Source organism: Cucurbita maxima, unplaced genomic scaffold (genome assembly GCF_002738345.1).
Source record: "Cucurbita maxima cultivar Rimu unplaced genomic scaffold, Cmax_1.0 Cma_Scf00011, whole genome shotgun sequence".
NCBI classification, from domain to species: Eukaryota; Viridiplantae; Streptophyta; class Magnoliopsida; order Cucurbitales; family Cucurbitaceae; genus Cucurbita; species Cucurbita maxima.
Genome location: NW_019272027.1, coordinates 432,046 through 445,052, shown reverse-complemented (window position 1 = coordinate 445,052; position 13,007 = coordinate 432,046). Strand labels below are relative to the sequence as shown.

General features: G+C 36.6%; 2 protein-coding genes across 5 annotated transcripts in view; one reads left to right on the top strand and one right to left on the bottom strand.

Annotated features, from left to right (window-relative positions):
- The first annotated feature begins 5,765 nt into the window (after window positions 1-5,765).
- On the top strand, window positions 5,766-8,003 carry LOC111486170 (protein LIGHT-DEPENDENT SHORT HYPOCOTYLS 10-like). Its single transcript, XM_023133200.1, has 2 exons — window positions 5,766-6,492; window positions 7,728-8,003. The coding sequence occupies exon 1, from the start codon at window positions 5,948-5,950 to the stop codon at window positions 6,482-6,484; it is 537 nt and encodes a 178-aa protein (XP_022988968.1). The 5' UTR covers window positions 5,766-5,947; the 3' UTR covers window positions 6,485-6,492; window positions 7,728-8,003.
- A 2,441-nt stretch (window positions 8,004-10,444) lies between these two features.
- The window catches only part of LOC111486090 (trihelix transcription factor ASIL1-like), a 4,766-nt gene continuing 2,203 nt past the window's right edge, over window positions 10,445-13,007 (bottom strand). The window contains exons 2-4 of one of the 4 annotated variants that reach the window (XR_002718804.1): window positions 12,739-12,804; window positions 10,658-10,901; window positions 10,445-10,560 (exon numbers count right to left, since the gene is read on the bottom strand). Coding sequence is in view for 1 of the 4 variants with exons in the window: in XM_023133097.1 (XP_022988865.1) it covers window positions 10,888-10,901; window positions 12,739-12,804 (80 nt within the window). In the remaining 3 variants the exon portion in view is untranslated. Of the gene's footprint in view, window positions 10,561-10,583; window positions 10,902-12,738; window positions 12,805-13,007 lie in introns of those variants that run through there. The other 3 variants (XR_002718805.1, XR_002718806.1, XM_023133097.1) reach the window with 3 other exon arrangements.

Here is a 13,007-nt window from a genome sequence, read left to right as displayed (position 1 = left end):
TTTTTTTTTTTTTTTTTTTTTTTTTTTTTTTTTTTTTTTTTTTTTTTTTTTTTTGGAAAGAATCTAATGCTGTCCTCAAGCCCTAAAAACAGTCATATATATTCCATTTTCTCTTGAAAATGTGAATCAAAATACCAGGGCGTAAATTAAGGAAGAATCTGGAGGCACCCTTCTTTGAGGGATTTGCAACATTAACCACAAACATTATAATATATATATATATATATATATTCTCGGGCGCACACGTATTTGATATATATATATATATATATAGCATTTACGTCTTCATAAATATATTTTTTTTTAATGTCGAGATATTTTTATTTTATAATTTGATATGTTTTAATCCATGCAGATAAAAGTGAAGGATTGTGTATATTTTTTATTTGTCATATTTTCCATTACATAAATTATTCAATAGGTAACCGACCCATATCACAGCTAACAAATATTCTTCTTGTTCTCTTTATCCTTTTTGCCCTCTTTGGGCTTTTCCTCAATTATCACAATCCACCCCCCTTCGAGGCTAACATCCTCGCTAGTACTCGGTTCCTTTCTCCAATCAATGTGGAACCGTCACCGCTAGTAGATATTGTCCTTTTTGCCTCTATAGACTTTCTCTCAATGCTTTAAAATGCGTCTGTTAAGGGAAGGTTTCAACACACTTATAAAGGGTGTCTTGTTCTCCTCCTCAATCAATGTGAGACATCATAATTCACCCCTTTTAGGGCCCAGCGTCTTTATTGGCACACTGCCTCATGTCTATCCCCTTCGAGGAATAGCGAGAAGACTGACACACGATGTCTGACTCTAATACCATTTGTAACGACCCAGATCCACCACTAGCAAATATTGTCCTTTTTGGGCTTTTCTTTTCGGGTTTCTTCTCTAGACTTTAAAACAACGTCTGTTACAAAAAGATTTTCACACCTTTATAAATGGTGTCTTGTTCTCCTCCCCAATCAAGGTAGGACATCACAAAATACGAGTTAATTAATATTTTATTCACTCAACTATATTTACGTTTTATTTTTAATTTTTTAATTAAAAAGAAAGTAATATTTTCTTATTTAAGAGAAAAAAGATAGGATTTTGTAAAAAACAAAATATATCATTTTTAAAAATAATTATAAATATTGGGTAACTTAAATGATTATAAATATTCATATTTTTTTAACTTTATAGTATCAATTTAGCATAATATTGATATGTCTTTAATTGTTTTATATATAAATTAATTGATGAGACACGTGTAACATGATTTTACTATATTCCGAATTATTTTTGCTTTATCTATATTTTAATAATTTTTGTAAATTATTTCAATTTCCCTAAAGTCCGCTTTGTAATTTTAAATAAATAGGAAATTTTGAATATTGTTCACAAAAATGTTAGTAAAATATTTTTTAAAATATTAAAGCATCACTGATATAGACATAATATTAATTAAAATAGGTACAAAAGACGTTAATTTAAATATTTTTACTTAATAAAATTTCGTAGAATATCTATTCCTATAGTTCTAAGAAAAAAATAATTTAATATTTTTGTCAAGAATTTTCCTTCTTTTGAAATTATTATTATTATTATTATTATTATTTAAAGCATGATAAGTGATTAGAACGTTATTCAATGTGGCGGCTTGGGAAAATTCTTCTTTTCCTTTTAAAAAAATAGTCAAAAATAACAGCGTGGCATTGGAAACATTTGTGTTTATCTGGTTTTGTATTTTGTTCGGCCTCATAGTTTTAAAATGCGTCTATTAGTGGAGTTTCTACGCCCATATAACAAATGTTTTGTTCCCCTCTTCAATCAATGTGAGATCTAACAGTCCAACTCCTTTGGGGGCCAACGTCTTCACTGGTGTACAACCCGGTATTTAGGTTTGATACCATTTGTAACAAGCTCACCACTAGCAGTTATTGTCTGTTTTGACTTGTTACGAATCGTTGTCAGACTCACGATTTTAAAACGTGTCTATTAGGGAGAAATTTCCACACCCATATAAGAAATGTTTTGTTCCCCTCTCCAACGAATGTGAGATCTCACAATCTACCCCCTTTGAAGGCCAGCGTACTCACTGGTGCACCGCCCAGTGTCTAGCTTTGATACCATTTGTAACAGCTCAAGCCCACCGCTAGCAGATATTGTATGTTTTGGCTCATTATGAATCGTCACCAGCCTCATGATTTTAAAACGGATTTCCACACCCATATGAGAAATATTTTGTTCTCCTCTCCAACCAATGTGAGATCTCACAGTTCACCCCCTTTGAGGGCTAGCGTACTCACTAGTGCACTGCCAAGTGTCTGATTTTGATACCATTTGTAACATACCCATCACTCACAAATATTGTTCGTTTTGGCTCGTTACGAATCGTACCAGTCTCACGATTTCAAAACATGTCTATTAGGGAGAGATTTCCACACCCATTTAAGAAGTGTTTTGTTCCCCTCTTTGACCAATGTGAGATCTCACAATAATCGATCGACATATTAAATTCGATCCTCTCGTCATTTTACTAAACCTGATGATTCAATCTAAATTAAATTAACGGTCGAGATGAAAGGACGTTTTCGTAATTTGTTCGAAGAAAAAGAAAAAGAGAAATGGAATATGATTACTTGAGAGAAAAATGTTGTACAAATTTTTGTGAATAATGGGACATTGACTTAACATGCATATAATATAAAGGACATTGAATAAGTTTTATAAGGGGCTATGAAGGATGATAAATTAAACAAAGAAAATCCATAAAATTCCATATTCTTTCATATGAACCACTACTCCTTTGTTTTGTTGTTTGTCACACTCCACCACTCACAGTCTCCAATCTTTTAGGCTTAACTACAAATTTTGTACTACACTTTCTTAAATCAAACATATGGCCTAATATCGAGCTTAACCTACCATAAAAAATAAAAAAAAAAATAAAAATTGAGGCGTAATGTGGAACGGTCCAAGCTCTCTGCTTTGAAATATTGTCTGCTTTGACCTATTACGTATCGTCTTTAGCCTTACAGTTTTAAAACGGGTCTACTAGGGAGAGGTTTTCACACACTATGAGGAAGGCTTCGTTCCTCTCTCCAAACGATGTGGGATCTCACAATCCACCCTCTTGGGGACTCAACGTCCTCGCTGGCATACTGCTCGATGTCTAGCTATTTGTAACAATCCAAGCCCACTGTTAGCAGATATTATCCATTTTGACCCGTTACATATCGTCGTCAGCCTCACGATTTTAAAATGCATCTACTAGGGAAGGTTTTCACACTCTTATAATGAATGCTTCGTTTCCTTGTCCAACCGATGTGAGATCTCAAATAATGTCTATCAACGAATGTTACTATTGAGGACGTGACTAAAATCGTCATTATTAATTAGAAAAGAGGATGGTTAGGGATATGTCTCCAAGGTTTTGTAGGTGAAAACGAAAGTAGAGTTATAAGAAGAAAGTGAACAGCATTACACTATTATAAATATATATGGAGGGTTCGTTATCTCCAGTAATTGATATCGTAGGTCAGCCCTGAACTTAAATTTATCTATAGAGTTCTCGTGCTTTAAATTAAGGTATGATGAATGTCAATTTCAGTAACATAGTCATGTGGAGATCCATAGTTGAGAGAGATTGTAGGAAATGTAACCTAAATGACTAATAACCTAAAGTGGACAATATCATATCTTTTTCACTCGATAATATGATTAACACTAAAGTGAGCATAGAGCGTGTCCCAATCCTGCTTGAACCCATCTCAGCAACAGTTAGATCATCAACTATGACCTCTAAATGACTGTTTAGTGGAGATAGGGGTGCAGAAACAGTGACAGAGTCAATTCGTTCCTCTACCTTCCTTTACAAACAAGACGATTATTGGCACATACTCAATTCCTTGAGCTTCGAGATTCGAATTTTCCCGAGCTATTTTTGAAGCCAAAAAGAGTCAATTCGTTCCTCTGAACGAGACGATTATTGGCACATACTCAATTCCTTGTGCTCCCCTTGAGCTATTTTTTATGCTTTTTTTCGAAGCCAAAATGTGGACGTAACAAAGACATGAAGGAGAAACAAAGGAAGAGAGAGAAATGGTTCATGATTTGGCCCAAAATCCACAACACGACAATCTCCATATTTGTTTCATCTTCCTCGCATAATTGCTATGGACCTTTCTTTATCCATTATTATTCCACTTCTACCCTCCATTTCTTACCGTATAAAATCACGTCTAATTTATCGGCTTAAGTTTCGTGTACGATAGTGGTTTTGGTGAATCTTCCAACACGATTGTTAAGGTAGTGAATGTACGTTCCATTCTATGTGTTAGGAATTACAGATCTCCACAATGGTACGATATTGTCCATTTCGAGCATAAGCTCTCATGAGGATTGTTGGGAGTGAGTCCCACGTTGGTTAATTTAGAGAATGATTATATGTTTATAAGTAAAGAAATACATCTTGATTGGTACGAGAGCTTTTGGGGAAGCCCAAAGCAAAACCATGAGAGGTACTTATTCTCAAAGTAGACAATATCATACCATTGTGGAGAGTAGTGATTCCTAACAAGGGTGCTAGCTAGAAACATCATACCATACCATTGTGGAGAGTCGTGATTCCTAACGAGGGTGCTAGCTAGAAACATCATACCATTGTGGAGAATCGTGATTCCTAACGAGGGTGCTAGCTAGAAACATCATACCATTGTGGAGGGTCATGATTTCTAACGAGGGTGCTAGCTAGAAACATCATACCATTGTGGAGAGTCGTGATTTCTAACGAGGGTGCTAGCTAGAAACATCATACCATTGTGGAGAATCGTGATTCCTAACGAGGGTGCTAGCTAGAAACATCATACAATTGTGGAGAGTCGTGATTCCTAATAAGGGTGCTAGCTAGAAACATGAACAGTATCAAAGAAGAGCGAGACAAACACAGTTGAAAAAACTCGATCCATTAGGTTTAAAGAAGAAGAGGAGGAGGTACATCTTAAATGACCTAATTCCTTCTCTAAATGGGGCAAATGAAAGATAAAAGAATAAAGTTTGGTGAGAAGAAAATGGTAGGCATGAGGTAGGCGTTTGATAAAAGAAAGTATCTTTGATGGCGGGTCCTGATGAGATTGGTTGGCCATTAATATATACTCTTCCATCAATTTGAGGGTTTTTTTCTGCCTCCCAAATCATGCCAACCAAGAATCTCTCAAAATCAAAATCAAAATCAAATTTTGAAAGAAACCCATTTGAATTAATGCAAAATTGAAGTAATTTCTTGTCCTTTAGGGGGGGAATTCATAATCTTTTTACTTTACTCATCAAATAACCCAACCCTTCTCCCATGAAAATATCAAGTAAATGAATAATGAGAGAGAGAGAAAAGGTGGCTCATAGCATGTCTATTCAATACAATGAGAGAGAGGGAGAGCCTCCCTTGAATCGGATTCCTCAACGAAACAAAGTATATTATAGAGCCTCTTCTAAATTCTATGTAGCCTTCGAACAGTCTTTCTTTAATCGAGACTCGACTAATTTCTCTGGAGACGAACAACCTCCCCTTAATCAAGACTCGGCTCTTTTCTTTGGAGCCCTCGTACTTTTTATTCGACACGTGAGTCACTTTTGGACTATACCTCTACTACTTTGTGATGGGAGGGAGGGAGGGAGGGAGGGAGGGAGGGAGAGAGAGAGAGGACTATGCCTCTACTACTCTGTGATGGGAGGGAGGGAGGGAGGGAGGGAGAGAGAGAGAGAGAGAGAGAGACGAAGAAGGTGGCCCATAACATGTCTATTCAATACCTCCATGATTTGATTTGCATCTTCTTCCACTCACTCCCACACTCTTCTCCCTATTGATTTCACCACCAAATTTCAATTCCCCCAACAAAATTTGCCTTATTTAGCAAAATAAACTTCATATTTTCATCCATTTCAGTTCATCATCCAACAACAAACCATGTCTTTCGAAGGAGGAAGCAAAGATTTCTCGGAAGGATCTTCATCAACCTCTTCCCCACAGCCTGGTGGACCAATCCCAAGCCGATACGAGTCCCAAAAACGAAGAGATTGGAACACATTTTGCCAATATTTGAAGAATCAAAGGCCCCCAGTTCCTCTTTCCCATTGTAGTTGTAACCATGTTTTGGAGTTTTTAAGGTATCTCGATCAGTTTGGCAAGACAAAAGTTCATGTTCAAGGTTGCATGTTTTACGGCCAGCCCGAGCCACCTGCCCCTTGTACTTGTCCTTTAAGACAAGCTTGGGGCAGTTTGGATGCCCTTATTGGGCGCTTGAGAGCTGCTTATGAAGAAAGTGGTGGCTCCCCGGAGACCAACCCTTTTGCTAGCGGTGCAATTAGGGTTTATCTTAGGGATGTCAGGGAGTGTCAAGCTAAAGCTAGAGGAATTCCTTACAAGAAGAAGAAGAAGACTACTACCACTAATCAATCCAAAGGAGCTGAAGATTCAACCTCTATGATGCACTTTGTCCCTTGATCATTATGGTAACTTATTTCTCCCCCATCATTTCTCTTTCGAATTAAAACGTCTCACGATTAGGGTTTCTGTATACCGTTTTAATCATCTGGGTTATGCTCGACTTACTTAACTGTATCTCCTTTCTCTTAGAATTGTCCCTGAAACAACTACGTGTTATAAACGATTCTCGTGTGAATCAGGTCAAATATAGACAACTCTATGTCACTTAGAGCTAAACGATTAGTGATAATTCTAACAGCAAAATGTTGACTCCTTTCGAGATTATTTCGGGATTAGTGTTTTCAAGGACTATGAAGTGATCTTTTTTCACAAAGTGTTGAAAGAACATGATTAAGGTAAATTTCATGTCTCATGACAAAGATTATGTCCTTAATTATAATGTGTTTTCGTGTTTTATTTTCTTATAATCACTTATAATATAAAGCCATATGATCATATCAAAATCTCTATTTGCATTATATGAGACACCATGGTATTTATTACTTTAATTTCTTAATTAATGACCAACTTATTGCTTTTTTATTGTTTTTAAAAAACCCATGAAAGAACAATTTTATTTTTTAATTTAAATTTTATTATATAGTTTTAGCTTCGTACTATATCTAGATTTGCTTCTTGTCCAATATTAGATTTTGTGGGACACTGATTTATATTCCATCATCCAAATCTTTGGACTTGAATATCTTTTTATATTCCCTATTTTCCCTCTCTTTTTTTCCCCCAAAACTTAGCTTAAATTAATTTTCTTCCTACTTCATACAAATTCGTATAAAAAAAATAACTAGGGTTTGCTCGTTGTCCATGAAAATGTTATCTCTCGGCGTTACGTGAAGGTAGAAGATCAAACACTAACCTTTTAGTCGAAGACATTATGCCTTACCTAGTCGAGTGATACTCGAGTTGACTCATGGATCTTACTAGGAACCACTAGATTATTGTCATGTCTCAAAATGGAGATGGTGGCTAAGCATATTTATTGCGAATAGGATTTAGCCTCATGCATAACCCGAGATTTTAGCTTAAATAGTCAGCACCGTAAAAGTGTGTATAGCTTAGTGATAATTAGCGTGTATCCTTCAACCAAAAGGCACATAACCTATCTACTGTTGGATGATGAGAGCTTTTTCTCAAAGTGGACAATATTATACGATTATAGAGAGTCGTGTTTGTCTAACATCTACTACGAGAATTCGAACCTTTTTTATTACCATTAAATTATGCTCGTATGGTATATTTGCAGGAAGTAGAGGAAGGGACAAACGATTGAGAGAAGAAACGAATAATTCTTGTTCGGAGAAGTTATATATATATATATTGTGAAGAGGATTGAATCTGTATCAAATTTGATTAAAGCCATTAGTACTTTATGATATCAGAGAATTTTCATTTCCTTTTGCCTTTTGAATTTTCAGCTTTTAAAATTGCCTTTGGTATCACAAAACTGAGCTAAATGTACGTAATTTGGTGAGCTTTGTAATATGTGTGTTGTGTTGTGCTGTGCTGCAACCCTCTTTTGTACTTGTTTATGTGCTTTCTCTTCCTCGTTGTACGCTTCTATGTGTAATGGGTATAAGCTTAAACCATTTGAGCGGTTTACAAATTTGTTGATTAACGATAATGTTTTAATCGTGTTCATTGTCGTCGTTATATTACATTGCAAATAGAGATTCAAATCGATGATTGTTGACTCAAGTTGTGAGATTCCGTATTGATGGGAGAGAGAAACGAAATATTCATTATAATATTAGACGTGTTTTAAAAACTTAAAAAAAAGGTAATAGGGAAAGTTCAAAGAGTACAATATTTGTTGGTGATGGACTGGAGCTTATTAGATTCCAGATTGGTAGGAGAGGAACGGACAGTAATAGATTCCACATTGGTTGGACTGGAGCGTTATGTTAATTTCGAATGGACATTAATGCCCTTAAATTCCAATCACGTCAAGGATACTCTTTCAATTGTCTAATCCACTTAAGCTCGACCTATTGTAATTTAGATTACAACACAAGGAAATTGTTCATAAATAAAGTTAATTAATTAATCAACGCAAAATTATAACAAATATGTTTCTAATCAAGCTTAATTTAGAAAGAAAAAAAAAACAAACGAATTAGGTGATAAGATAATTAGAGAGGAAAATGAGAGAGAAACAATGCTGCTGTCTCTTCTTCAATAAAGCTGTGTGGAAAAGAGAGAGTCCTACGGAAACCAACAAATTGGACTTATGAAGCCTATAAGCATTTTAGGCTTTTCTTTAAAAACGACTCCTAATTAATTATATTCTTACCCCACTATCCTTTATTCAATTTTCCACCTACATCATTCATAACTCGTTCTCAAAATATGCCTTTTTCGACTCTTTGAATTTAGAATTTGAATATTGAATACGAAAATCTGTAGGTTTCTTCTAATAATCACTCGGTACAAATTTTAAATGCTTTTGAATCGATAACCTAGTTGGTCGAGACGTACAACTAGTACGAAAAAGTCAATCATAACCTAGAAAATGGTTAGATTTTGTATCTAATATACGAAAGACCAAGCAAAGTCCCAATAGAGGTGGAAACTACCACACTGGAGTACGGGAACAGTGAAACGTGCAGAGATCGAAAAGATACACCGACAGTGAAAACATTTTACTAAACTGACACTGACACTGACACTAAGAGACAAAAGCTAGGAGAGCGAATATGATTAGATACCCTAATAGTCCTAGCCGTAAACAAGGGATACTAGACGCTGTGTGCATATCAACCCGTGCTAACTAACGAGTTAAGTAATTTCTCTCATACATCCAACCGAGCAAGACCAAATTCTAGTCTAATAACTTTTGGATGAGCCAAATATTTCTTTTCCTTCATTTTTTCCAATCTCTATTTCCTCTTTGTCTGTTGTTCTGCAAGCTCTGTATCCTTTGTCGACACCATTACCCATTATAGGAAAGTAAAAAGTAGTTTCCTTTGCCCACTCTGTAAATCAATCCAACAAAGAGTTCAAAAGATTGTTCTACTTATTTCAGTTGTCATCAAATTCATCTTTAAAAATTATACATATTTTTTCATCTTTTTTTCATGAAAATATTTGAATATTTAGCTAAATTAGCTTCCAAAAATTAGTATGTTTTTTATATTAAAAAAATAACAAAACAAAACAAAGAAACATAAAATAAATTATAGTAGAAAAACCAAGGCTAAACATTTTAATTCCTTTTTTCACCCGTACTCCTAAAAATTAGTTTCAAATATATATAAAATATATATATATAAATAGATATTGTGATGTTCCAGTTGGGGAGGAGAACAAACCAGTATTTATGAGGATGTGGAAACCTTCCCCTGGAGTTTTAAAGTCTTAGGAGAAGCATGAAAGGGAAAGTTCAAAGAAGACAATATCTACTAGCAGTGGATGTGAGGTGTTACAAATGATATCAGAGCGAGACACTAGACGATGTGTTAACCTTCTCACTGTTCTCCGAAGAGGGTAGACACGAGGCAGTGTGTCAGTAAAGACGTTGGGCCCCGAATGGGATGGATTTAGGGGCGGTCCCATAATGATTGAAGGAAGAAAAGAGTGTCAACGAGGACGCTGGGCAAACCACTATTTATAAGAGGGTAGAAACCTTCCCTAGCAGACGCATTTTAAAGCCTTGAGGGGAAGCCCGAAAAGGAAAGCTCAAATAACGCAATATATGTTAGCAGTGGACAAGGCAAGCCCGAAAAGAAAAAGTCAAAAAGAACAATATCTGCTAGCAGCAGATCTTGTAAGTGTTGGGGCGTTACAGATATAGATAAAAATAAAAATAAAAAAGTCATACCAGGAAAGGGTTGATGTATTATTTAATGGCAGGCTTTGTTTTTAAAGTGTAAAGTGGCGACTGGGGAACCTGGATGAAAGATTTCTGCCAATATTCCTAACAAATATTTCAACAGAACAATAATGGTTTCACTTTCGCATGCATGCACAGGTCAAAAGCAAGGCATAACATAAGCCACTTTCTCACGTGAGAATATTTCCTGAATTTACAAGAATACCCCTGCATTTGCACGTGTAACAGGAGGCTGTAATTCTTTTTCCTTCAGAAACAAAAGTTATTAAAAAAACACAACTATAAATTTCATTACCTGATTCAGATGAACATAACAACAGGTGATTAGAGTGATTGTTACTCACACGTAAGATGTTGGAAACTTCACAAGAAATGCTGATTAATCCAAACCTCAGCTCCACAAAATCCTTCGGCCAAAACAAGCTGAAAATCACGAGAGTTTGGAACCAGCATCGAGGGTGAGAGGATGTGTGCTTTTTTTAAAAAAAAAAAAAAGAACTAAACTGCCATGTCTGTACTACTTTTTCTCTCTTTCGGATAAAAAAAAGTCTTTGCGTCTTTGCTATGTTGTTGACTACGAGTAACAATCTGTTAAAAATGAACGATGGACACAAAATTAGTTAACCCCTTTGTATGATAAAGTAAGTCGTGCAAGCAGAACATGAGCTAATTTGAATTGTCACAACATGAACAATTTCCGTATGTATGCACTCTAAGGAGAAGCAATTAACTACAACCCAAGCCTACCGTTACTAAATATCGTTCTTTTTGGACTTTTCTTTTTGGGTTTCCCCTCAAGGTTTCTAAAACACGTTTGCTAGGGAGGGGTTTCCACACCCTTATAAAGAATGACTTTGTTATCCCCTCCAACGTCACATTAACTATTTCACATGCCTTTTCACCAATAATATGCAAAAAGAAAACAAAGTAAATAAATAAAATAAAACATGAGTATAATAAGAATGATCAGACTAAGAATTTTCTTCCCGGGAGAGTTGCAATAGAATTAATCTTCTCTAAAGTATTTCACATTTTTGCTTTTAACACATGCTCCATGTTAATTTCAACTTAATCTCAAGGAAGAACCAGTTGTCCATGACAAAAAAAGTATATATATACATACATATATATATATATATATATATATATACCAATGCATCTGATATCAGACTGAATGAAAATAAAATCTACAAATTAGTACTAAAATGGTAATGGAAGATGAAGGGTTCACTTTCATTGACAGTGATTCGATGATTGGGGTTCATGGCTTGAAGTCCCCTTCAATGCATGATAAGATCAGTATTTGATGGCCTTGGTTTTTCCAATTCTAATAAGGGAGTTCAATTTTCAATGTCTTCAATGCATGATAAGATCAGTATTTGATGGCCTTGGTTTTTCCAATTATATTAAGGGAGTTCAATTTTCAATGTCTCAATAATCAAATTATATTGGATCCAGATCCACCGCCCGCAGTCCACCGGCAGTAGATATTGTCATCTTTGGACTTTCCCTTCCACCGGCAGCAGATATTGTCATCTTTGGGCTTTCCATTTCAGGCTTCCCCTCAAGGTTTAAAACACATATGTTAGGGGAAGATTTCCACGCCCTTATAAATAGTGGTTTGTTCTCCTCCCCAACCAATGTGGGAAATCACAATCCACCCCCCTTCGGGGCCCAGCGTCCTCGCTAGCACTCTTTCCTTCCTCCAATCGATGTGGGACTACCCCCAAATCTACCCCCCTTTGGAGCCCAGTGACCTTACTGGCACACCGCCTTGTGTCTACCCCCCTTCAAGGAACAGCGAGAAGACTGACACATCATCCGAACCTGGCTCTGATGCCATTTGTAATGACCCAGATCCACCGCTGGTAGATATTGTCCTCTTTGGGCTTTCCCTTTCGGACTTCCCCTCAAGGCTTTAAAACGTGTCTGCTAAGGGAAGGTTTTCACACCCTTATAAATGGTGGTTTGTTCTCCCCAACCAATGTGGGACATCACAAAATGCGACAGCTGATTCTCATTTAGTAGCTCGTGTTTTACGATCAGATAAGATGGGTCACGAAGAAAATAAGTTTATAAATTTTCGAGGCTAATCCATATTTTAATGAAGATGCTCGCCTACACCTTATGGTTCCCCCAACCTAGTCAGCTGCCCTTCGAAGCAAACATTCCATAAGGCCTCTTATAGTTTTGTTCATTTGTCATTCTCCTTTCCAAGTTCAGACTTATTTTCAAAAATAAGTGTACTGCTTTCCCCTAGATTTTCAGATGCTTCATTATCTTCGTCCCATTTATTGAGATGTCGAATCGTAACTCAGTATAAGCAACTAGGAATTGAAAATTGATAAAAAAAAGAAAAATCATTGTGAGAATATTAATCTCGAACAATCCTTGGCTCTCCTTTTTTCGGAAGAAGATATTGTACCTTCTTCAAAGTTTGTGGATGACCATGTCAAAGAAGATTTTCCAGTGGAGTCCATCCTCTTGATTCCTAGAAAAAAATCATCTCTTGTTGAGTTTAAGTTTAGTTGTTCTTTAAGAATTCCCTCCCCCCCCCCCCCCCCCCCCCCCCCCCCCCCCCCCCCCCCCCCCCCCCCCCCCCCCCCCCCCCCCCCCCCCCCCCCCCCCCCCCCCCCCCCCCCCCCCCCCCCCCCCCCCCCCCCCCCCCCCCCCCCCCCCCCCCCCCCCCCCCCC

Excerpts from the sequence above, each read along its gene's own strand:
- LOC111486170 (XM_023133200.1), top strand. The coding sequence starts at position 5,948 with ATGTCTTTCGAAGGAGGAAGCAAAGATTTCTCGGAAGGATCTTCATCA.